Genomic DNA, 25,259 nt, shown 5'->3' on the forward strand with positions numbered 1-25,259 from the left:
AGACTTCAGAAAGTAGCTCAGTTAACAATTTGCCCTAAGAACCAAACAAACCATAAGACAGCTTCTCGTATAAAAACCAAATTCATCCTGGGAAGCATCTTCAATATTGTGCTCAGCTGGTACTCTTCTGGGAGCGACTTTTTACACAATCTGATTGTGACAGGAGAAGGCGGAATGGCGTTAAACTACAAGAGGGGAGATGGAGGTGAGGGAACTCTTCACTCGGTGGTGAGGAGCTGGCGGAGCCGCCCAGAGCTGTGGGTGCCCCATTCCTGGAGGTGCTCTGGGCAGCCAGAGCCCACGGCAGGAGTGGAGCTCAGTGATCTTTTAGGTCCTTTCCAATCCCACCATTCTGCGCTTCTACGATCGCCTCTGCTTTGCTAATAGTTTCGTTTGTGGTACGCTTCGGAAACTTGCGTTATTAATGACGCGCTCGGGACGAGCCGCTGGGCGGTGCTACGCCCCGCCGCCCCGCCCGCCGGACCCTGCGTTCACTCCCGGGTTGTGGGGCTGCCATGGCGGCTGTGCGGGACGTGGAGATCGATCCTGATGGCACGTTCAAGTACATCCTGGTGCGGCTGCAGCGGCCTGGCGGCGGGGAGCAGCGCGACATCGTGCGCGGCACCAAGGCGGCCGAGTTCCACAGTGCGTGCCGGGCGGGAGCGGGGCTCTGAGGCGGGGAGCGCCGTGCGTCCCGGCTCCTCTCTCACCCGCCATTTCGAAGCGCCTCAAACCGCGTTTGTCCCGCTATGCTCGCCATACAGCCTTAATTACTACTCGTGCCCGTCTGACAAGAGAAACCCCCTTTCGGCTCGGAGGGAAAACTGGTTGCGAATAGCTGACAGTCCTAGTTATAGGGTTCTGATGGCTCTGTTCTCCTTGCACAGATCACATCTTTGAGAAAGTAAATCCTGAGATGGAGAAGCTGGGATACGAGTGCAAGTGCCTTGGAGGAGGGAAAATTGATCATAATAGCAAAGAGAAGAAAATTAGGGTGTTTGGGCTGTCTACAGTAAGTGCCTCTTGTATTCTTTTCCATCTCCGTTGTTCTGGAGGTTTTGTTTTGTAATAAGTAAGTGTGGTAACGAATCAGAGCATAAATGTTCCCTGGGAATCTTGCCTGGCTCCCCTGTGGGGAAAACACTGCTTTAAGGGCAGGAGACCAAAGCCAAAGGAGCAGATAATGTGGAATGATAGCTACAAATAAGGCTAAAAGTGCAAATCAGCATTTCCTGCCTCACAGACTTAGTGACAGAGGAGGAATAGCCTCTTTATAGCCACGGGGTCACGATTCAGCTGGAGTGTGATCTTTGGCTATGGAAACGTTGGCTGGCAGTTGACCAGCTGGGTTGTAAATAGTCTGTGTGTGTGAGAAGGGTGCACCCAGTGTGGGTGGGCCGGGTGTTTGGTGAGCGAAGGTACAGCTGTACACAGATCTGTTTTTGTGAGAATAAAAGTGGCTCTGCGTGTGGGAACCTGAGCGTTGCTGTTCTGTGCAAGTTAATGAGTCTTCTCATAAAGAAACTTCAGTTGTAATTTCTTGAATTGAGGGAATGTACCATAGTCTGTTTCTCGTGTTGCTCTGTGATGCAGTATAGCTGCTTCTGTAGTAATGCTGTGAGCAAAGGTTCTTTGCTTTTAATGTAGATGAGAATAGTCATCGCTTTATATTAAAAAAAAATTCAGCTGATTTGATAGAACTATTTCAAATCTGCTAACCTTAACCTGATAACACGTTCAAGGCCTAGTCCCTATTGCTTAACTGTTGTTAAATGTTATTGTTGCTTTTGTTCTAAGATGACGAGGAGGAATGGTTTTAAAAGAAGGAAGATACAGATTAGGTTTTAGGAAAAAGTTCTTCATGCAAAGGGTGATGAGGTGCTGGGACATGCTGCTCAGAGAAGCTATGGGTGCCCCATCCCTGGAAGTGCCCAAGGCCAGGCTGAATGGAGCAGCCTGATCTGTAGGGGTAACTGGCCCATTGGCAGGGATTGGAACTGGATGGGCTTTGTTGTCCCTTCCAACACAAGCCATTCCATGGTTCTCTGGTTCTGCTAACTCTGCATCTCTGGCTCTTCCATCCCAGCTGCTTGCTGTTTCTATGATTCTTTAACTCTTGCCAGCTGGAATCATGTGAAAAAACTCACTGCTTTAGGATTTGTGCTAGGGAGAGAAGACAGTGGATAATACTTGCTCTACTCAAGTCTCTTGATTGTGAATGCCTATCATCATTGCATTGTTAGATGAGGTTTGACACCTGCCTTACTAATTTAGCTGCCAATTTACTGTTAGAAGTAGCAGTTAGCACTTGAAACACACTGCCAATGGAAAGTGCTTTTTTTTTTTTGTGATTCTTTTTGGTACCTTGAAACATACAGATGAGCACAAGATGAAAGCAGAGTTTTACTACCAGGAGGGCATCTGTTGAGTAGAGACCTGGAGATTTGAAAGACTTCAGCTGTAGGTCAGAAGTTGGTATAGAAATCATTTTGATGCTTTTCTTCACTTGGAGATTTGCTGTCAGACTCTTAAAGAAGATTATCTTTTTTTTTTTTTTTTTTTAATGAAGAACAGAGAAACAGATTCTTTTAAAGTAGATGCTGTGTTGTTATTTGCAAAGCTGAATGGGGGTCTTCAAAGCAGTTACCAAAGCAAGAGCAATCTGTAGAATTGTGATGTAAAATGAAAAGTATAAACCAGCAGTATTTTTTTTATATAGCTCCATTATCTGGTAGTTTGAAGAGTTTGATGCATTTTCTAATGCTTCAATTCAATTTGTGCAGCATAAATGCTAGTTTACTTAAGCTGTTCCTTCAGAGATAGAGCCAGTGATGAATTATTGTGTTTTGTATGAATTGCTCAAGCAATCTTGAAGTTTTTTCAGTCTCCTGAGTTAAATGGGCTTCACTGAATATTACTGGAAAAAGGCAGTAAGGTGGAAATAACAGGTTTTTATCAGTAGACTGAAGTCTTTGACAGGTGACAACTTACTTGTAGTTCTGAAATAAGAAATCAAGATTAGTAACTTCAGGCAGTCAAAACGATGGAAGCGCACCTTCTATCACAGCTCTTCAATTTCAGTGAAAGACTGAAACTGTGATAAATGATTTGAAGAGAGTTAAAAATGAGATAAGTCTGATGATGCTTTAGTTTGGAGTTGTAGCGCTGAAGATTATTTGTGTATGAAATTATGCCAGAGAGATAACAAATAAAGACTTTGGTCCCTTTGGTGACTAGAATAGTACTCAGATGTTCACACATGGCTTCCTGTTCTGTTTTCCTTCAGCTGAGCTGCAGCAGATGCTCGTAGGCTAATATGTTGATGTGGGTCAATACAGTGAGTAGTTTAAAAAGAACATTCAGTATATAGAGTGGCTGAGGGATTGGGAGTGTTTTAAAGTAAGCTTTTTGTTAAAGAAATCGTGGTGTATAAAACGCATCCTGTTACTGGAGATCGACTCATTTATTTTCTGCAAATTGGGTTGGGGGAAATTGGAGATGATAATAGAAAAATGAAGTGCTATGCTGCAAGAGCAACTTTTTTTTTTTTTTTTCGAATGTGCATTTCTAATTTTTATTTGAGCTACTTGCAGTATCAAGCTGTAACTGAATAACTTGTGTTGACAGCAATTGAATGGTGCTGTGGAGTCGCTTTCTGCACTTGTCTAATAAACTCTTGCTCTTTCTTGCAGGGCTATGGAAAAGCAGATCATTCGGTGACTGTAGAGATACTGAAAAAAGTGTACACAGATTATGAAATTACATGGTCAGATGACAAGAAATAAATTGGCTATTTATGAATGTGACAAGCAGTTCAAATCTGGAAACTTTCTGTGAGTTGTGCTTCAATAAATAGAATGGAATGTATGTTATCACGAACCTGGAATACTGGACTCTCCTTTAATTTATAGTACAGTTAAATAATCCCCAGGTATCTCTTAATTTGCAGATCATTGCTTTGTGGAAAAAAAAAATAAAATAAAAAAAAAAAAAAAAAACTTCAGAAAGTGATTGTATGCCTGGTACTCAGTAACCAAGAATAGCATGCATGTCACTAATCTGCAGCTTGAGCACTTCCCGCTTCTATTTTCCTCTGGGCTTTTTTTCCCCTAACATTCAGTGAAATAACTGTAAAGGATGCTGTTTAGTTGGTGCCAGTATACAAAACTGATTTTTTTTTTTTTTTTTTTTTTTGGCGTTGTCCTTTCCCAAAACCATCAGATGGTCTTCAGGAGGAAGTCATCAGCTAAGGGTAGCGCGTGTTAAAATAAACAGGCTTTTAAATTTAATTTCCTGAAACACTTTATGACAGACTTTAATGTTTCTCACTACAGTACTTACGAGAAAGACATAGTTTATACAGGATTTCTTACTGCAGTGACTCTCAAAAAGTATGGGGATGGGGCAGGGGAGAAAAGGAGAGACTTGAGCTGAAAATTGAGTTGCCAGTTGACCTCTTTGTTTTGTAATAAAGAAATTGGGCTTGATACAATGGTTTACATTATAAAAAGGGGGCTTTGAGGGTCCTCTAAATTCTGTTATTTTCTAATGTAATTTAACTTGGAAAAATGCTGATTGCCCTACCAATAAGAAGTCTTACAAGTAAGACAAAGATTTTTTTAATTCCAGATCATGAAAAGAAGCAGGAAACTGGTCACAAGGGCGATGATGATTTAGCAAGTAGAAAAGTCTTACTGGCTTTCCTGATCTAGGAACAACACTTTTACTGATGCTGAAACAGCAACAGAACAATGAGCTCACAAAATTAAGTGTTGAATTCTGCTTCCTCTCGGTGTGTCTGCTGAATTCTAAAAGCAGAATAGAACTCATCTGAAGTTACAGAAATCTCAATGCTGATTTCACCTGAGAAAAATATCCTATACTGATTCTCTTATCATTCTAAAATGGGAACTTAATTACAATGTGTTGGGTTTCCTTTTTTGTAGGTGTGCAGTCACTGTGTGATTGTGGCTCTAGCAGTCTTCACTTGAAATTCCTAAAAGATCTGATTCTGTATTTGCATGAAAACTGAGCTGCTTGAGCAATCCACAAATAAAATGAGGATGCTGAACAAAGGAATGTTATTAAGCCTGAGACAGGGTGAGTTTGATCAAGGAATATTTTCAAGAGGAAGCATTACAATTGTTTAGTGCCTTCTTTATTCACTGTAAATACATGAGATTCTTGTTCTTAACTATATTCATTGTCATAGGAAGTCAAGATTATTTTTTTTGTTGTTGCTTTAGGTACCATTCTCTGAAACAGCACCTAGCAGGTGGCCAGTCAGCATGTGCCAGCAATAATTTGTCTTCAGGCTGAGGTATATAAAATAGCAAGTAGTAGTGGTGTTCCAACTTTCCATTTTTGACAAAGAACTGTTAACAGTATTTCACTGACCTGTGCCAGGGCTAAATCTTTTTTTCTGTTCCCCTGTTCACAGTCAGCATTTGTCTGTCTTTGGCAGGTTGCAGTGCAGTCACAGCCTTAGCATCAAGTGACTGCTTTTTTCCCTCTCTGCTATGAGAGAGCACTTCAGTAGTGTCCTAAGCATCCATTTAAGTAATCTACTTATTTTTGTTCCATAAACAATTCTAGTTAAGACTCTTCAATGAAGTATGGGAAATCCTCTATGGCTATCTTAATAGCAACATGGTCAAAATAGGAACCTCGCAGTTGGCTTTCATACGCAGAAATGACAGGAACTTACGTAATACTATGTGACTGAAGTCACGATGGTAGTAATTCCTTTTCCATCTTCTCAGACAGTCTTTTCTGCCTCGACTTTATACAGTCTCCCTTTACCCAGCTTACTGTAATGGTTGACTATCTCTTAAGTTTTTATTTTTGCAAGGACACCCAAAGCATTATTGCTGCAGTAAAGCAGCGTGTGCTGACGAGAGGTAAGATTGATGTACCTGGTACAGTCGTGTAATAGCTTTCTGTCCAAAATAATTATACAATGTTATTTTCATTGTGAGTTGTTGGTGATTCCAAACACTTGGGACTGGATTTTGTAGTTCTCTAGTTTTGTTTGCAGTTTTTCTTATAGTAATTTCTTGAGCAACATAGCCTTGTCCCACTATGAGCATCTTCAGCCTAGGACGCAGAAGAGTGACTTGTAAGCAGACTTTTCTGAAAGTTTGCTGCCCTGCCCATCTGCTTAGAAGATTGAAGAGTTATGATAGTGTTCAGCAGTGCCCCCAGCAGCCTGAACTTACAGTAATGGAAGAAGGCACGTTTGGAAAATGGGCCATAGCATGTGGGCAGTTAGTATCTGTGAAGGTCTTAGAAGAGGAAGTAGTACAGATGGTTAGAATACAACGATAAATACAATCACATCCCCCTCTGGTGGCAAAGCAGCAGAGCGCACAGGTATGCAGCTGATTCTGAAATTTGTTGTTGCAGTTAAATCATAGCTGAGATGGGAGCCTGGCCCTTAAGAACTACTTGCCCTATATTAGGGAGCTAAATGATCGCCCTCAGGCTGTGCTGGCACTGCGAAGGAATGTGAGAGGCAGACTGGGAACAGTGACTTGCTTTATTTTTAAACACATACAAGTAACAAAACGGGCTGAAGAGATGATACTTTATGCAGGACTATACTTCTCTACCAGAATCAGAAGAGTCCTTCACTTCCAGTCAAGCATCAGAATTTGTCAAAATATTTTCAATAGCTAGAAAAGAACAGCATTAACTCATCCATTTTGAATAACCCAGTAAAATTTAAAAATACATATGAGGATAAAAATATTTTGTCTTTATCAAGATAATTTTGGAGCACTGCTGGAATTCATGTTAAGTGGAGTCTTTAAAGGCTATTTCTAAAATAAAGCGCTTTAGCCCTTCCTCAACTTCTTTCACTGTGCTGCTCTTAAACACCTTCCTCTCCTCGAGGAATTTTTCAAAGAGGTAGGTACCCCCACCAACCCCAAAATAATGCACTTTGCTTGCCAAATACACACGGCCATTTTTAGCCAACAGCTGAGCCAGCGTATCGTGCAAAGCACCGTAATAGTCGGGGTTATAGATGGTCTCAGATGTGAGAATTAGATCGTATTTTGAACAGGGCTTGCTGCTGCTTAACAGGAGCTGGCTGATTTCAGACCACCCTCCAGAGAAAAACCTGCACTTGGTGAGCTTGTCAGGCAGGCACTCTGATTTCTTGCGCTTCTTTGAAGGAGGCTTAATATTCTTTCTGTCATCTTCGCTGTCAGCCTTACTGCCATCATTTATACAGTTAGCCACCACATTAGGCATGGTTATTTCCTCAATCACTGTGCTGTTGTAGTCCTGAAAGTGGACTTTCTCAGCATTTCCCCTTAAGGCGACTATTCCCAGCAGTCCAGCCCCGCACCCAAGATCCAGCACTGTCTTGTTGGCAAACTGGATTTTGGCTTCAGAAAGGAAATCCATCATATCGTAGGTGCACTCCCAGATTTTCAGTCCTCCCTCATAGACTCCTGGGATGAGATCAGAGTGAGAAGAAACACTTTTCGACACAATATCTTCTTCATGGGTGCCATCTTGGCATGTCAGTTCCACGACAGACATATTTACATAGCACAGCCCTGATACTGTTTCCAGGACTTTATTTTCCAGCACCTTAGTGACATCTGCAGGTATATAGTGCTCCTTAGCAGCTTTGATGCAGACTTTTTTCTCTGGCAGCCTCGTCTTTGGGTGTTCGTGTGTTGGAGAACAGGGCTCTGTCTCATTGTGAGCATTGGGCTCTTTGCTTTCATCTTCATCAGGAAAAAAATTAAATCGAAAATCCATTCTCAGGAATAACAGACTAGGAAGTCGCAGCCAGAAGTACTCATCTAAAAGCAGCGCTGATGTATTTCTCTTTTAGAGGATATTTTCAGGCACTTATCGCTGTGGAAACGAGCGCTCGGTGGGCAGCATACCCGCTGCTTTGCCAATGAATCAAGCGAATGATTCCTGCAAACAGAGCGAGCATTTTTACACAGTATCAAACTGCCAGAACGTTAACGCCAGCAAACTGGTAGCAACATCCTAATTTTCTCTTTTTTTTAAAGAGAGGAAACGCATTCTAAGCACCCGTTCCCCCCGGGGCCCACTCCCTACACCCACCACAGGCTGCAGTGCTCAGTCCCCCTCCGCCTGGCACGCGTGGTTGGCCTTCCGCTTCCATATGCGCATGCGCACCGGGGGGCGAGAAGGGGGCGTAGAATACGTACGCAGCGGCCCCGCGGCCGCAGAGGCTGCTGGGAACGCGGCGCCGAGTTGAGTTTTCCCGCCACCGCTGAGGGGAGCGGAGCGCGTCGTGCCATGTCTCAGACCGACCTCGAGCTGCTCCTGCGGGAGCTGGGCGGCTGGGACTGGGAGCTGTGCCGCAGGGAGCTGCCCGCCGTCCTGCCCCGGCTCCTCATATCCTTCCTGAAGGGTGGGAGGGGGGCGGGACTGCGGTAGGGGGAGCCGGGGGACCCCACACGGGGTACCCTGAAATGGTGGGGCTGCCCCGCGCAGTTGAAGCATGTAAGCCTGTGGGTGGGTGTGGGGTTTTGCTGGAAGTGAGAGCTGAACTTCACCAAAATAAAGGCGAGAAATAGCGTGTGGCTCCTGGAGAGCTTTTAATAATTGCCCCTGTTCCTTCCCATCCCCCAGAAAATAAAAAAAAAAAACCGTAATCATGGCATACAAAGCATGCTCCCAGGACACAGAAGTGTTCTGATATGCTGAGCACCTGTGCTGGTTATGGAGCATCCCTTCGGTTTGTGGGGTTCTGCTTCTGCTAATGCCTTAATACAGTCTTACTGCAGATCCTGAGTTTCCTTAATGCTTTTACTCTATGTATCAAGAGTCCGAAGACTGGACTGAGCACATCCGTAAGTAGCAGCCAGCTGGTTGTCTTTATGCTAAGGCTTATTGTGTTGCACGTATAAGTTCTGCATGAGTTAATGAGCTCTGCTCTCACCTGTGACTTTTCTGTCATGGTCCAGACTAGTCCTGCACCTTGTATGTTGCAGGAATCACACACACAGCTTCATAAAATCTCATAAGATGTGCATGTAAGGCTGTTTTTTCTTTGCCTCTATTTATGATTTTTAGGCTCTTGAAAGGGGGAGGTGATGCTTTTTGTGGTGCTGGCTGTTATCTCACATGTGGCTAAACCCTATCACCTACTTCTGTGATCAAAAAATATTGAGATGCAGCTGTTTAGTACTCTTGCTAACATTCACTGCTCAGCTGTGTGTCAGTGTTAGCACATCAAACTGTTGTAACTATCTGAGATTAAGAATATAGAAGTTTCCAGTTGTATCTAGGTGCCAGGCTATGGGTAAACAACTGTACTCAGTTTTCAACCAAGTATAGTCCAGTGTGATGCTGTTGCTGATGGTTCTGTGCATGTCGGAGCTATTATTATTAGTGCTTTTTTTCAGCTAACGTGACATACGTAATAAGTGACGCGTTACATTTCTTCTCTCAGAATCGGATGTCTGATCTGTTTCTGTTCCATGCAGTTCTTTTTTCTCTCTGTTCAGTACCTAGTACTTCCGATAATCACATGGTTTTCAATAATATTTTAGAAATGTTTTGCTTTGCAGGTGTTTTGAGGATCCTGACTGAAATGTTTTTGCCTCATATCAGCCTTGGAGATTTGGAAGAAGCGTTTTTCTCTAAAGTATTACCTAAGGTATGCCACCTTCAATTGAACGTGACATTTTCTGTCAGTACAGTACTGAAAACCTGCTTACAATGCATTGGTTCTTCTTTTGAGGGCGCAGCAAAGAATCATTACTTCGCATGCAAAGCTTGAAATAAATATTTGACTGTTAAAAGTTTAACGGTGTTGCTGGATTACTTCTGTGATTTTTACCATTCTATACAGTGGGGAGAGGATTGAATAGTGTCTTATTTTCTCTATTTAATAATAGAATTGCTTTTTTTTTTTCTTCTTTTTTTGAGAATGTTGGGCTTTGTATAGAGCAACCAAGGTGGGGAATTTTACTTTGAGACCAGCTTTCATGATAAATAAGCTGAAGAACCCAATACTCCTACCACAAATAATTTTTGTCATATTTGTGAGTAATATTTTGAATAAGCCTTTAGGCAATGTTGATCTAACATATGTTCTGTTTTTGATTAAATGGTATTTTGTGCTGTGGTTGTATTATATTCTTCAGTGCATGTATCTTAATGGTGTTAAAGTGGTGCTGAAATGCCAACTAAAGGTTCAGGCCTCATCTCGTATATTTTAGCAAGCCTGTAAAAATGCCCAGTTGGTTTCCATTTCCTTTCCTGAGTGTCCTGTGGCAAATTTTAGAGATACAAGAAAAGTGGCTCATAGCATGCATCTCCTGAACAAGGATTACCGTGCCATACCCTGCATTTACCTGGCAACTGTCTATAATGTGGGAAGAATAGATGGTTTTCACATCTTGGTATATCGTTTTGTTTACAATTTTTGTTCTAGAAAGCATCATTTTCTCCCGTGAGTTATCTTGGTAGTCTATGACTCCTGTCCAAGGGAGCACGCAGATATAGAAGGGTGTTGCTATTTATTATGTGCATGTTTATAAATAAAATATTTAAACTATGTGAATTTTTTTCCTGACAGACTCTACGGTTATATGATAAATTGATGTATGAACTCTCCAGTGAAGCCAAAGGATTAACTGACCAGAATACAGAGTTACGCAGTACTGTAAGGGATCTTTTACAGGCAAGTCCATTATGCTTCGGTTTTACCTAATAAATTAACTGGGTTTTTTTGAGTGTTTATGCTACCTGCTAACTAGCTGGCAAAAATGTAATCCAAACATCACTGCAATTGAAGTTCAGTTAAAATTTTATGAATTATTTGACTGTGTTTAGCCTGTGATGTTGATCAGAATGTAAAGAAAATATCAAATTCTGCATAGTTTCTAATGCAAATTGAGTGTGATTCTCCATATTTAAAGACTAAATGTGGCAATTATTATTACAGCCATTTAGGAGTTAAGATGTTCTCAAAGTAGAGAACAGTAGCAAAAAAGAAGTGGGGAGTGGTATCAGAAAAAGCATTGAATTTGTTGATATTTTGTAGACCTATATTTGTCTTTAATAAACTACTTATTGATGCAAATAGTGGTGAACTTTGAATGTCATAAAATCTAGGAGCAATTCTGCTAAGAAAAAATGCTTCTGAAGTTTGTACAGGAGTTGGAAAGCATTAATTATGGTTGTTTCTTCTTGATTTAAGACTGTAGTGCAACTCCTGGAAACTCTGACCAGTTGTGTACGATACATCTGTACACTGCAAGACTGTGTGCCCTTGGAGAGTATCCGCACCCTTCCATCCTCTGTTCTTTATGTAATAAAGAACACATTTACACACTGCAAGGTAGGCCTGTGTTAGAAGGAGAAAAATTGTCTGACTGATTGTTTTCTGGGAGATGATCCCTTTATAAGAAGATCCTGTTTCAAAATAATGTTGCTGTAGGAGTTGTTTCTATTGCTATTTAATCATTTACAGCATGTACAAGTACAAAAGTTATTTTTCATCTGTCTGCCCACCAATTTGTACCTGGTAGTGGCAGGCATAGGCCCTCCTATTTCCAAATTTTGCATCAGTGTCAGTTGAACAGTTGTACATAAGCTCTGCTTATGAATGTAGGCTGTGATATCTGTGCACTTCTGATAGCTGCAGGAGTTTTCAGAGCTACAAAGGGTGATGAAAATGGTGCTGCTTGCCTTATTTATATGCGTGTTCCAAAGTGGATTGGAAGTTGAAATGAAAACCCTCTTATTAGTTACAAGGAGTAACATGTATCAGTTTTTAGATGCAACAGTAATTCCCACTTAAACAGTCAATATGAAATGAGGTTATTGTAAGGACACAACAACTTTTGGTGAGCCTTCACTTTCACCGTTCACTTTTTGTTTCTTAGCAGACGATTTACAGCCAGATTTGAACTCAGGTGCCATACCTTTTATGTAACAATTTTAATTCTGAAGTTCTGGGAAATGTTTGGAATGCTGCTTTTTTTGTTCTACAGCTGTCCTGTTGTGTTCAGAAATATGATCTGAGATTTATGAATCAAATGCTAATCCAAAGCCAACTGAACTCACCAGAGCTGGACAGACTTCACTAGCTGTTGATTAGGCTGTGCAGGTGAATAGCATTTCATATTTAGCAAGCAGGTGTTGGTATCAGAAACTACAGATCTAGCTGAGTATTGAGTAGAAGCATGTACATCTATGCTTTGTTCTTTTTGAAAGGTCAGTCTGTGATTCCTGAACTTTTTTTTAACCTTGTCTTCCCCATTTCCTATAGGATAGCGAATCAGTGTACTGTGGGCATCTGCACTTGATTTCTGACCTCCTGCAAGCTGTGTTCAAGGAAACTTATTCTCTTCAGAAACAGCTGATGGAACTGTTTGATCAGATTTCTGTGGGGTCTGCATCTACTGAAGATGACATCACAGATATGGTGTCAGGTACAAGTGGATCTAAAGGTTGTTAGTTTTGCTCAGTCTTATTTTTCTTTTTTCTCTATGGAAAGAATGTTTGAATCTTTAAGCGTGGTTCTGAGTTCAGTTCCTGCAGTCCTGACCAGCCCTTCTGAAGGCAGCATTTTGCTGCTTGAAACCGTGTGTGAGATGGGAAATGTTGAATGTGTTTGCTTGAAAGGGACAGCCCTAAGAACTGAGCCATTCTCCTGATTCAGCATCAATGCAGTGCTGTCTGTGAAATTATGACTGCTTGAATTCAGTTGTTGCTATTCTTATTTCCTTCATAGTAATTCACACCGTGCTGGAGATCTGCTCTGTCATTTCCAATATGGACCATGCTCTTCATGCCAATACATGGAAGTTCATAATCAAGTATGTCTATAAAATCCTGAATTTTATTGCGATCTGAGCCATAATTCTACATAACCAGAGTTTCACTAGCTTCGTGTTCAGAGTTTCGAGTGAAATGGAGATTAGAGAACTCAATTTCTTTGAAAATTTAGCTAGTAAGTAGAATTCAATGCACCGTCAGTGAAAACAGGAATCATCCATGAAGAAGTGATAGAAGCTTGACTTGAGCATCTGAAAAAGCTTTGTTGAATAAATAGTCTTAAGAGTTCTGATGTGCAGTTTTGTAGATGTTTCTAACTTAAACTGTGCTGTCTTGTGCTTCCAGCCTACCTGCCCTCTGTGCTTCTGTCACGGTTACGAAGAGGGCAATTTTCTCTCAGTCTGTTTCCCTTCAATGTGGATATTGCACAAATTAATGTGGTATAAATCGGCTCAAATAGAAGAATTAGTTGTTTGGATTTGTTCTACTTTAGTGCGTGATCACTTGTGACAATTAAACATCTCATTATATTCCTCTTTTAGGCAAAGCCTGAAGCACCATTCTCTGCTGCAGTGCCATCTGAAACACAGTGACATCCTCAGCGGTCTGTGCAACGATACTCTGCTTTCTTTTCACTCCAGTTTACAACTAGCTGAGGAAATGAAGATGTCTGACGTTCAGGTGAATTAAAAAGCTTCCAAAGCTGCCACTGAGCTTCTGCAAGATAAATTCACTGTGCCTGGGGTATTATTTTTTTTAAATGTTCTTTTTAGCTCATGTGTGGTGGGCAGAATACCTTGTTCTTTTGAAACTGTGTGCAAATCAGGCCACTTGACTTCATTTGTATTGGCACTGGAAACGAATTTCCACCATTTTCTATGGGAGTTTTGTTTATTTCCTAAACTGATGAAGTCCCAAGGTGAACCAAAAGATAGCATTTCAGTTCTGAATATTGGTATGAAAATGTGGAGGATTTCTAAAGTTTGTCTCCCACTGCTGCTGAGTTTGCAGAGAGTCAAGTGTGAAATGGGTTTTGAGTGCTGCTAGCAATTTAAATTTCCTCTGAATCCTGTTAGTCTGTATTTGAAGTTTTAGACCTGCTCTTTTGGACAGGGTGGCACTGACCTCAGGCTATTCCAGAAGACTGTCAAACTGTGCAGATTCTTTGCCAATTCCCTGGTATACTACACCAAGGTAGGTTTGATTATTTGAATTCTCTGGTGGTGTCAGATTGAAGCCAGCGTACTTTAACATGCAGCACAGCCTAATGGTCTGGATGCAGTGTTAATAGTTAGAAATGCCACTGTACTGATACCAGTTCTGACACAAATTTCCTCCCCTCTTAGTTGCTATGTTTAAGTTTCCTCATTAGTAGAAAGGATGCTGTAAACCAACCCATTTTTAGAAAGTGTGTGAGATAATTTTGCTCTGTAGGAGAAGCAGTGGTGGTGTGTTCTGCATCCACTTTGTCCCATGGGGTAAGAGTGGGAGTTTGATTTTTAGCATTCTGACTGAATGAGACAGCCTTACAGTGTATGTCAGAGCACTTAACGTGTGGCTGTTGCAACTTTCTTACTATTTTTGTAAAAACAAGTCTAGAAATGTCACTATTTTCAGTAAATTATATATATGTGCATGGTAATTAGACAATAAGCCATTCCTGGGATGGTCCTGTACTTGTTTCGTGCTGTGGATTGTTAGAACTTGATCTGTTTTTGCATGCTTAGTATTCACACACTAATATAGCAGAACAGAAAGAGAACATTTGTGTGTTCTATAGTTTAAGTACCTTTCAAAATTAATGACTTTTGCAGGAATTTCTTCCTTTCCTGTCTGACTTATGCTCACAGTTGCATCAACTGTTCCTTCAGATATACAGGTAAGTGAAATTCAGAGCATCTAGGATTTTTTTCCCAGCTTTACTGTCATGCTTTCAATCTCTTAAAAGCTCCCAGTGGGACTCCGGTTCTACCTAAAGCAAAAGCTTTTATCAATGTGATGCTTATAAGTATTTCCTTCCCTAATCTGTAAGCAGCTTATTGTTTTTCTTTCAAAAGTTTTGCTCTGTTTGTTGCATTGTCTGTATTTCTAATGTGTTACACATTTTAAAACTCACAGAACGTAAAGTTTTCTTTGCAGTGTTCAGAACAGTGCTGAGTTTTGGGATGAAAGACTAAATACAAAGTTGTAACTCTCAGGCTATAATAGATATTAAAAAATGAGGAGTCCTTTCTCTCATTTATATAGCAGTTTAAGAGGGAGAGCACGAGTTGGCTTTTCTGTAGTTGTTTTGAAAAGTAATGCCACTGAGAATGTTTGGTTTTTTTCTTCTTTCCTCAGCAAATTTCCTCCCAGTCTTTATGCTCCAGCGATCTCAGAGGTACATCAAGATGAAATATCGCGGGTTTTTCTTGTGGCTCTAGATCCTCTCGTCAGTCAGCTTCTTCCCTTTAGCCCTTTCATGGAGCAAGTGCTAAGGGACCCTTCAGGTGTGTTTAAAACACAGCTACCATCAGTGCAGTGCTATGCAGCCATGTGTAAGGGGCCAGAATTTGTATGGTGACATTCTGGACCACATTCTGTACTGGCTTGCTTGCGCCGTTTCTTTTGTTGTTATTGTGTTATAGTCAGCTGAATGCTAATTCAAATGAATTGCATAGAAGTTCACATTGCTGTTGAATGCATGTTTTCCAAAGTGCTCACAATGACTTTGCAATCAATTTGGTTAACAAATCCTATTAATTGTGCTGTTTCGCACGATTTCATTCCATATTTGCCACTAACATTTAAAGCACAATAACCATTTTATGCTGTGCTGTTGATTGAGGCAGATATTTCTCCTGATACTTTTTTTTCTGTGAAAAACAAAATGTCTTCAAAATGGAAGATGCTTATCTTTGTCATAACCACCTTTAACATTTCTGCACTGACCTGCGTGTTATAATTCTGGATAGCTGTGCAACATTGTGAGAGTTATGATGTGAGCATCAGTTGCTCCTTCTCTCTGTGTAGGCTGGGTGGGCTTGCTTCTCTCCCACGTGTGTGCTGTGGTCTTGCGGTTATCATAACACACTCAGGAGAAAAGTTTGGGCACTCAGTGTCTCATCCAGTGCTGTCAAGGGGATAGGAAGCACAAGGCACATAGATTGTAATTCTTTGCAGCAGTACTACAGTATTTTAGCTTTTAATGGATAAAAATGGATATTGCATTTATTTTTCACTTCAAACACAATTAAACATTGTTTTTATTCTGAGTGTGTCTATAAGAGACTTTGGATTGTTTTACTGAGAACTTCTTTGTATCACCAGTTCTTCATCTTTTGTCAATTGCTTAAAAGCTAGTTTCAGCACCATATATATTTACCAGGGTGATTAATAGCACATTTCAAAACCAATTCTCCAGGTCTTCCTGCTGAGCAGCAGCTGCCCCAGTGTCTCCTTCTGATTACCATCATGGACAAGCTGTCTTTTCAGCCTGAAGAAGTACAGACTCTCTGGAACACAGGAAAACGGTACCAAAAATATTTTCACTGTAGTTCCTCACTAGAGGGATCAGTGTGTGCAGGCAGTGGGGCTCAGTTGTTAGGGTTTCTCTCACAGATTTGTGAAGTTTGACATCCTTACGCTGGGAAAAACAAGACTTGGTGTTCTGCTTCAGGGCTGAAGATCAGAAACATGATGATCATTGTCATCCTTTTCAACACAGGCCATTCCATAGTTCTGTGAATAACTTTGTTATTTCAAGAAAGGGATGATACTTAGACTATGTCCAGCGCGAAGAAAGAGATATGTATATAATGTTGACAATTTGCTAAGTTAAAATCTTGCATTTTTATGCCTGAATGCTCTAATAGTCTTTGTAAATAGTGCTTGTGAAAGAGGAAGGTAGTCAGAAATACAAATCTAGCATATAAATAAAGCGCTGAAGTTACTGCCATAGTTTCTAGTTGAAGACAAAGCTTCTGTAGTAGAGATGGTGTTTGCAGGATTTGGGGCTTGCCTATCTGTAACACAACTGTTATCATTTTTCTTCCTTCCCCTCTTCCTCCTCACTCCCCCACCCCCAGCCTGTCTTTTCTCTCAGCTCTTTTCCAGAGTTTCCAGCAATGCTTTGCCGAGCTTTCTCTCCCTGTTTGTTTGCCAGAAGTGATCAGTACAGGACAGCCAACAGTCCCCATCACCCTGTACCACTATGTTTGTGTCCATCTGTGCTCCTTCATTGCTTCCACACTCCCATCACAATTTCCTCATCTGGTAAGACTGATGTTGCTTATCATCTTTTCAGCTGTTGTGATGCAAAAATAATATTTTTAAAATAATGAGTTATGCCTAATGGTGCAGCTGAAGAAATGATTGAGTATCAAGTGCTTTGACTTGCTCTTCGAAACGCAGGGGTTCAGTTACACCCAAAATGTTACCTGTGAGGAAAGGGGAAAATCAAACTGTGTACAAGCTCTTGTGGAACCTTAGTGTGTTGGAAATTCTTGTTCTCTTCCCACGGGGATACCAAGTTGTTAAGAAAACTTCAGTGCTTTCACTTATGAGGAAAGGATTGATTTGTGTTTAAGTAAAGCGCCAGTAAAAATGGCAAAAAATAGTACAGTTGTTTAAATGTGAATATATGTCTGTATACACACACACACAGCAGTTGCCTTGCAAAGAGATGTGCATCATGAAGTATTTTGAGAAGTGGGGCACCTTTAGCTCTTTGTAATGAATGTATGCACGTGTTCCAAGTATGCAAAACTAAAGCTGCTGGGTTAATATTGTGGCTGAGTAGAAAGAGTGAGGATCAGCTGTTAAAACATTTCAAATTGGACGAGCTGAGAATCCTACTGTGCTAATTAATGGAGTAATAGTAGTAGTAGGCCTGCAGTTTGTTTCTGCTTGAATTTAGATGAGCATTTTTTCCACAGGAGCACGCTCTGCTGGATGCTGTGCTGGGTTCTAGTATGATCACATCCCTGCTAGCAATGGACTCATGGTGCTTCCTTGCTCGGTAAGAGATTCTTGTTACAAATCAAGCAGGATTCCACATATCCAGTTAGTTCTGTTACATGAGAGAGAATTTTAAGACAAACTTGTCCCAGCATTGAATTATTTTCAAATATAGAAGCAATTTGACAATTAGGAATAGAAATAGCACAGCCATTTTTACTTTCATTCAAGGAGAACATAATTCTGTTTGATTGCTTTCTGGAGCAGTTCTCAAGTAAATTTTATCTGTGCTTAAATGTGTTAGGGGAAATGGCCATCTCTGAGACAAGGTGTATGATATTTAATTTGTACAAGTGTAGGAAACACAGACTCATCTGTACTTCCATACAACTTTCCTCTTTTTCACGTTTCAGGTATGGAACAGCTGAACTGTGTGCTCACCACTGTATGGTGATTGCTCACTTGGTAAGAATCAGTGATGTTTGCAATTCAGCACCATTTCTGATCCTGGTTCTACTGCAAATTTCTAAATCACCAAAGATGAGAGTTTAATGGTTCTTATCCAAATCCAGAACGGAGATGACTTTAATTCCTCATATTGGGCTAACAATTAGCAAAACAGTACTGTGAAAATACAAAGCCATCTAGCTAGTATTCCTGACATGTCCTGCGTTGTCTTATGTAGTGTTACTGTTGTCATCTCACGTAGCAGTTCTTGGAACATTCAGTACAGAATTCATTTGCTGATTGATTTTTATTTTTTTTTTTTTCTGCTGATTTTTTTCCTTAATTTAATTAGATTCATTTCCTATTTTCCTAATCCAGATAAAGTCGTGGCCCAATGAGTGTCATCAGGTCTCAGTCTTGGGTGTTCTGCTGAAGCGCATGCTGTTCTTGATGGCTCCAGATCATCAGGCAAGAACAGCACCAGCTGTGCCTTTAATAAACAGCTTTGAATCAGAGCCCTGTGTCCAACGTATCTTCCTCCTGTCCTTCAGAAATGTCTGGATGTTGAGTGCCCACTAGTGTAAATTTGTTAGTGTTAGATCCTAATTAGTGCAGATGTGCTCTTCAAAGCAAGGCAGGCATGTACACTTCTCTGATAGTGACACACAGTAGTGTGTCAGTGAAGTCCTTTCTTGAAGTATGGAAAGAGCACATCTCCCTGATTTACTGAAACTGTATTTCTGAATCTGAAATTGTACACGGTACATAAAATCTAATTTGTAGTCATCACTTGTATTCATTTAATAGAGATTATGATGAAGAATCATGCTGCAATACCTAATAACTAATACCAAGAAATCAACATAGTAAAAAGAGTATTGAAGTAATTTCAGTACTTGGGAATACACGTCTAGCTTTTCTTTATATATACTTGTGTAGATAGATTGCATCAGCTGCATGGGGTGACAGTAGTGGCTGATCATCTGTTCTATCACTGTGTCGCTTGTGAAAAGACAAGTAGGCTCAAATTTTGTTGCAAAATAGTCTAGAGTAAGAAGAATAGCAGTCTGCAGAAGCAGGCTCTTAAGGATCATCATGGCAAATGTTCAGACTCTTCCTAATGCCTACATGGATGTCAGCAGAACTGACCCATTATTAATAAGGAGACTGATTACTGCAAGCAAACCTATTGGTGTACTGCTCTTCAGGAATGAAAGTTTCTCAAGTTCTCTGATATAATCTGTTGGGATGGTTTGGGGGTTGATTTAGCAAGGTGATGCACATTTATGATCCTTCATCTCTTTCTTCTAATATCTGGGGCCATTGCTTCAAGTAGCTGAGAGCATAAATAGCTTAATGGTTCTGATGTCCTACTTCTGGCAGGGAGGTGGCAGTTCTGTATTTTGTTGTTGGGTTTTTTTTTTTTGTTTTCTGTTTACTGAACAAATGGATTTTCTTGAAAACTATTTCGTGTAAAACTTTCTAATATAACATTTATAAAGCAAATAGGAAGTGTTTTCCTATGCCTGGTCTAGTATTAAATGGAGGTTGGTGGCCATGCATGTGACAGGGGGGTTGGAGATTCATTTCCATTCTGAGATTCTGTGTTTTTCTTTTCCTTGTTGGCTTCACAGCTTTTGGAGTTATTCAATTCTTTTCTGGTCCCATTAGTTCATATTATTTTATGAACGAATGAATTTTATATTTTTATTTACAGGTGGAATTTGCTCACACATTTCTCCCGGAAGAAGTGGAAAACTTGGCTGTGTGGCAGCACGTGTCCCTCAGAGCCCTGAGCCCTGATCTTGGGAAGCGAGTGGTGCGGGAGCTCTGCATGGCAGCGCTGGCGCAGTGCAGGCGGTGGCTGAGCAGCAGGCATGCCTGGGGAGAGCTCCAACCTGTGGTAAAGGAGATTTGGTTCTCTGTGTGAAAGGATATGAACTCTGTACTACCTGACCATGAGGAAGCTGTGGCTGTTGCCTCGGTTTTTTTCTTCTATCTACTGCACAGCTTTTTTTCTATACCTCGTCAGCAAACGCATCATCAAGAACTCTAATGTTAATGTTTCTTACAGTGTGCGGTGCCTTGGGGGGCCTTTACTCTGAGGGTGATAGTGGAGATCTTTTGGTTTATTTGTTACTCTAGTTGCTTTTTGCTCTCTGGATGAGCAGATGTGCTTTTCTTTACAATATCCAGTTTATATCATATTATAAAACTACTTCTGAAGTCTGGATGGTTTTGTGTGGAATCAAATCTGAAAGGTGCTCACTGGTCTCCCTGGCAAAAGCAGGAAGTGGGAGAACCCAGAAGGTTCCACGTGAAGTACCGGCTGCCAGCTTCCTCCTGGCAGTGCAGCTAACAGCTGTAGCACCATCTGAGATCCCACAGAAGTTACGGATGGTTCTCCTCACTTTGGAAGCTTTACTGGCCATGGGGTTGGTGGATTAGCTGTGCTGTACAGCTGTGGCACAGCCCATTAGGCTTCTTGCCATCTGGAGTCATTATAGATACTTAAAGTGAACCTGGGGTTTTTGTTTTACTTATACAACATTTTTTCCTACTAGAATGTTGCCTTTTCTGTCTTGCTGGTTACCTGCAATTTTTCTGGTGATGCTTTGGAGGCAGAACTTCGGACATCTATTTTGGGAGTGCTTGGTCAGTTCTGGACTTTCCTTCAGGCTAAGCAGGTGAGAGGATTTACTGTTCTGACAGTGAAAACATGATGTCTGTGGGAGGCTGCTGCTGCTACAGTGTGTCTGTTACTAAGTTGTTTTACTTGGGTCAGACCATTTCTGTAAAGCACAATTCTGTTGTCAGGTGGCTTGTCTAATAGATAGGCTTGTGCTAGGAAATGGAGTTTGAGTTTCCCCAAATGCATGGCTCCTTCTTACTGCGTCTGTCACTCAGTGCCAGACTTGCTTAACAAGAAGTCTGAAATACCTCATTCTGATTCATCTCAATTACGTATTTGGCCTATGTTAAATGTCTATTAGAAAGTGAACAAAACCCGTGGTGATACTGGTTAGCACAGGAAAGCCTACAGAGCTAGTAACTTTCCTCTCATATTTGAGAACAGGGGGTAAGGTGATCTCCCCCTTGTGACTATATACCCAATCATTCATGTCTGCAACTGGAGTCAAGCAAAAAAAAGGAATTATCACAGTTACTACTCCAGATTAAAACAAAACAACAACAACAACAACAACAAAAAAACAAAACCCAAAGGAAATGAGTTGAGAAGAGTCAGCAAGGAATGTGCCCTTGAGAAAAAGAAGGCTGATAATAGCCTGGACTGCCTCTTGGGAGGAGTGTTGCTAGCAGGCTGGGGGAGGCAATATCCTTCCCCTCCTCTCAGCACTGGTGAGGCCACTCCTGAAGCTGCACTCCCAAGACCAAGAGAGAGATGGAATTCCTGGAGAGTGTCCAGTGAAGTGCCACAGAGGTGATCAAGGGACTGGAGTGTGTGTCCTGTGAGGAGAAGCTTAGGGAGCTGGAACTGTTCAGACTAGAAATGAAAGTTTTTGGGAAGATCTTATCAATGTACACGAATGTTGGAAGGGAGGGTGCAAAGAGCCACGCTCTTTATTTTGCTTATATTGGTGAGTGGAGCAAGGAAAAGGGGTTTAAGAAAGATCATTAATAAAAGTCTGAGGAAAGGATCTTGAAAAATACAACCACTTAGAAATATGTATTTGTATTTCTATCTCAATCTTCTCTGCTGCTTATGATGTATTCCTAAAGTGTGTAATTAGGCTAAGAATTTTAGGATGCTACCGCAAATACTTTAGGTAGTTATTCCATAAACTGAAATACACTGATAATGCATTTGCTAATACCTTGTGATCTGTTGAAGGTCTCAGATGAACCATGTCTCCAGCAGACGTTGTGTTTATTACTTCAGCTTCTGGAGTTTTTCATCCAGGCATTAGATGCTCAACTAATTAGCCAGGTAAAGAAAACAACCAAAAATTACAAGCAATGTGCTTCATGAAAAGCTTGTTCTTTATGATTTAATGACATCCCAAAGTTACCCCATGGCTTGGTCTTTATCCCCGCTAGTTTTCCTCAAGCAATAGCACACCTTCTTTTGTTTTCAGTCCCACTTCATAAAATCAACATCCTCAGATTCAATGATTACGCAGAGCAGCATTCATCTGTTATTCTGTTTGCTGGGCTTTGTTTCCTGCAGGTATTTTCCCTGCTGTCTTCCCTTCTCCGGATGGATCCCCCCGATCACATTCGTCAAGCAATGCTGGATTTTCTCTCTTCTGTGGGGAAGGTGTTTATACCACCAGAAGTACAGGTAATAATAACTGGTTTTACTTAGTCTTTAGACTTCAGCGAAAAGATTTCGACTATTGAAATATAAAAGATTGAGTTAAATACATACAGATGTGCCACGACTGAATCATCTTGGAGATTCATTTTTCATTGGCACCCCAAGTGCATGTAAGATGCTTGGTTTATTTATTTGCTCATTGCTTCTCACCGGTTAGAAAGGGCTGATGTCTGAGCCCCTAAGAAAGCATTTCACCTCCCTTACAGAAATGTGTTGCCAAACAGAGCAGTAGCACTCTCACATTTCATGAACCTGTGCCTTGAGCGTAGACCAATCCTTTAATAAATCAATCATTCTGGTAAGATACAATTAACTGCTAGTAATTGATAGATATTTGGTCTTTTTCCAGAGGCAAGTTGTCCCCCAGCTGTCCTGTTTGTTTGCTTCTCTGCTAGCTGACCAAACCTGGTTGATTCACCACCGTGCACTGGAGGCATTCAGACGCTTTGCAGAGGTAAGAACAGCAGAACTCTGGATGTAATAGCTTTGGTCATACAGGGATTGTTGTGTCTTAAATGTTTGCTGCTCTTCACTGAAAATGCAGGATTTTAGTTACAAATGCTATTGCACATAGGTCAAATTCCTCATGCAGTTACCTGTGATTTCAGGAGCTAGAAGTGAATGAAAATGAAACGTTGGTTGCTTAGATTGATTGCAACAAGGAAGGTTGTTTAAAATACTTTGTCACCAGAGAATTCTTCTGATATTGTCACGGAAACGTTTTTCTTTGTGTATTTCTTTCTTAATGCGAAACTAAACTACTAAAGATCTATTACCCAACATTTCTGACAGGAAACAATCCATGAAGATGTTGTTCCTCAGTGCCTTGATTCTGAAGAAATTAAGAATAAAGTTGTTAATTTTATGGCTAAGGTATGTTGTTGAATCAGCTTACTGCTTTCTTAGTTGATGTTGCACATATCCATGATTTATGAGCCTGGCTTCGCTGCCACACTCCTGTAGGTTTTGGCTATGACTCTGTCCATGCCATCATCTACAGGCAGATTAAATAGCCAAGTGTAAGTTAATAAATTGTCCTGTTAAACTGATCTGGTTGAACTTTTCTATTTGCTTAAATCATGAGGATTAACAAATGCTATTTCTATGCACGATGTTCTTCCAGTACTTCTCCATTTTGATTTCAAATGCTTTGTGTTTCCCTCAAGAAAAAAAAAGAATAAATGGCAAAGTTGCAGTTGTTGTTGTGGGCAGATAAGGTGTCTATGAAAAAAGACAGTGATTTCATCACACTGTGTTATTTCCTTCTTTCTTTTTTTCTTGGACCAGCTTCTATAAACTCTCACACATTCAGATTATTTCCCTAATTGTTCTGGTACTTATTAGAACTGCTGAAGGCTGGTAATGACTTCTTGTTTGTTACCTCTCCTGTGGCTTTCTCCCTAGGTAAGGCAAGGTGAAGAGACAACAGAAGCACGTATAGAACGCCTGAAACAAGAAAGGATTACCTGTGGTGCACATTTTATGAAAATGGTTGGAGAACTGGAGTCAACAGGAGAGGTACGTGTACTTCTTTGAACTGCCTTGCCTCTATTGTAGATTTCTGCAATTTTCTGGGGGAATGAGGAAGTATCAGAAGAGGTTCAAGTCAGCCTTTGCTGCCTTCCGTGTTCTAGGAACAAAAGGCTGTGTGCAGTCCTGGACCTCAATATTACAGCTGCATGCTCTGTTCTGCCTGTCAGCCAGAGAGAACTTGCATAAGACAAGGAAGTCTCGTGCAGCTTTCCACTCTGTGAGGGTTTCTTGCATTTGGGTGGGTTCTGATCACATCTAGAAGGGATTAGAGATGTCTAATGCTTACTTAAATTTGCAGCCTCTGGCAAAACGAGCGTGTCACCCCCCGTCTGAGGAGCAGTACAAGTCAGCAGTAGGCACAATGGAGGGGGCAGTGGAGGCCGTGAAGCTGCTGCTGCAGAAAGGATCACCCCCTGCATGGGTTGCAGTGAAACTGGAGGCTCTACATACAGCTATAGCCATCCTCAGAGACAGCGTACGGTAAGGTGGTAATGGGGTGTGAGAGATGCTGAAAGCTTTCAGCTCTCTGTTGTGAGGGAACTGATGCTTTGTTTGTACCATGACTGTTGGAGAAGAAAAAAACTGTGACATGAGGTGACGCTCTGCTGCACTGCTAAGTCTTGGTTAATATCCCCAAATGAACTGAGGCCCATCTTTCATACCTGCTGTCTGGATGAGCAGTATGTTTCAATGGACACCTCTGTGCTGACTTTTGTACACTGCTGCTGTCTAGGTTAGTCATCTTAAGCTCTGCTGTGATGATAAACGTTTCATGACATTTTATTTTGAATATTGCTACGTTTGAATCTGTTGTGAAAATAACAGTTACCGTTGTTCCTGTCACACATGGGATGAGCAGTAGGTGCTGTGTGTTAATATTTTAAAGTACACTTAAAAAATAACAACATAAGGCTCTATGCTGTTCTCTGAACACTGTTGGTTCCACTCCAGACTAGGGTCATCTTTTAAAAATAATCTTTATTCATCACAGTTAAGAGCAGAATAAACGTGGCGCTTAAATGGTTTGAGTTGAACAGTCCTTCACCGTGCATTTCCTAGCACCTTTTATGCAATTCATGGAAAGAGTTTTATAAACAGAAATAAATATGTTGTACAGATTAATTTTAAAATCATCTTACAGCTAAAATGTTACAAGGATCAATTTCTAAGGGCTTTCTTGCCAGGAAAAAAAAAAAAAGCAACAAAAATAACA

The 25,259-nt window shown here is 40.9% G+C and overlaps 3 protein-coding genes across 3 annotated transcripts; 2 read left to right on the plus strand and 1 right to left on the minus strand.

The window, feature by feature from the left end:
• The first annotated feature begins 489 nt into the window (after window positions 1–489).
• On the plus strand, window positions 490–3,879 carry LOC122160795 (14 kDa phosphohistidine phosphatase-like). Its single transcript, XM_042819685.1, has 3 exons — window positions 490–645; window positions 888–1,012; window positions 3,693–3,879. Exons 1-3 carry the CDS (start codon window positions 516–518, stop codon window positions 3,783–3,785), a joined length of 348 nt encoding a protein of 115 aa, XP_042675619.1. The 5' UTR covers window positions 490–515; the 3' UTR covers window positions 3,786–3,879.
• Window positions 3,880–6,520: 2,641 nt separating this feature from the next.
• METTL18 (methyltransferase like 18) lies at window positions 6,521–8,164 on the minus strand. Its single transcript, XM_042819668.1, has 2 exons — window positions 8,095–8,164; window positions 6,521–7,941 (listed from the first exon to the last, which is right to left on the minus strand). Exon 2 carries the CDS (start codon window positions 7,774–7,776, stop codon window positions 6,796–6,798), a length of 981 nt encoding a protein of 326 aa, XP_042675602.1. The 5' UTR covers window positions 7,777–7,941; window positions 8,095–8,164; the 3' UTR covers window positions 6,521–6,795.
• A 616-nt stretch (window positions 8,165–8,780) lies between these two features.
• CUNH1orf112 (chromosome unknown C1orf112 homolog) lies at window positions 8,781–25,208 on the plus strand. Its single transcript, XM_042819629.1, has 23 exons — window positions 8,781–8,849; window positions 9,570–9,658; window positions 10,583–10,687; window positions 11,207–11,347; window positions 12,281–12,443; window positions 12,746–12,830; window positions 13,332–13,470; window positions 13,903–13,983; window positions 14,604–14,668; window positions 15,130–15,278; window positions 16,193–16,301; window positions 16,857–17,043; window positions 17,706–17,788; window positions 18,141–18,192; window positions 18,553–18,642; window positions 19,892–20,077; window positions 20,739–20,861; window positions 22,028–22,123; window positions 22,364–22,477; window positions 22,863–22,967; window positions 23,306–23,386; window positions 23,918–24,031; window positions 24,345–25,208. The coding sequence occupies exons 1-23, from the start codon at window positions 8,813–8,815 to the stop codon at window positions 24,528–24,530; spliced, it is 2,580 nt and encodes an 859-aa protein (XP_042675563.1). The 5' UTR covers window positions 8,781–8,812; the 3' UTR covers window positions 24,531–25,208.
• Window positions 25,209–25,259: the final 51 nt, after the last annotated feature.

The sequence above is a fragment of the Centrocercus urophasianus genome, unplaced genomic scaffold (assembly GCF_019232065.1).
Source record: "Centrocercus urophasianus isolate 14NV4802_14NV808 unplaced genomic scaffold, USGS_Curo_1.0 seq_18, whole genome shotgun sequence".
NCBI lineage: Eukaryota > Metazoa > Chordata > Aves > Galliformes > Phasianidae > Centrocercus > Centrocercus urophasianus.

What these genes read in the sequence shown, in the direction of transcription:
- LOC122160795 (XM_042819685.1), top strand. Translation starts at nt 516, where the DNA reads ATGGCGGCTGTGCGGGACGTGGAGATCGATCCTGATGGCACGTTCAAG. An exon ending in CAAGGCGGCCGAGTTCCACA is followed by an intron (nt 646 to 887) that starts GTGCGTGCCGGG and finishes CTCCTTGCACAG; the next exon opens with ATCACATCTTTGAGAAAGTA. An exon ending in GGGTGTTTGGGCTGTCTACA is followed by an intron (nt 1,013 to 3,692) that starts GTAAGTGCCTCT and finishes TCTTTCTTGCAG; the next exon opens with GGCTATGGAAAAGCAGATCA.
- METTL18 (XM_042819668.1), bottom strand. Translation starts at nt 7,776, where the DNA reads ATGGATTTTCGATTTAATTTTTTTCCTGATGAAGATGAAAGCAAAGAG.
- CUNH1orf112 (XM_042819629.1), top strand. Translation starts at nt 8,813, where the DNA reads ATGTATCAAGAGTCCGAAGACTGGACTGAGCACATCC. An exon ending in TCTCTAAAGTATTACCTAAG is followed by an intron (nt 9,659 to 10,582) that starts GTATGCCACCTT and finishes TTTTCCTGACAG; the next exon opens with ACTCTACGGTTATATGATAA. An exon ending in ACACATTTACACACTGCAAG is followed by an intron (nt 11,348 to 12,280) that starts GTAGGCCTGTGT and finishes CATTTCCTATAG; the next exon opens with GATAGCGAATCAGTGTACTG.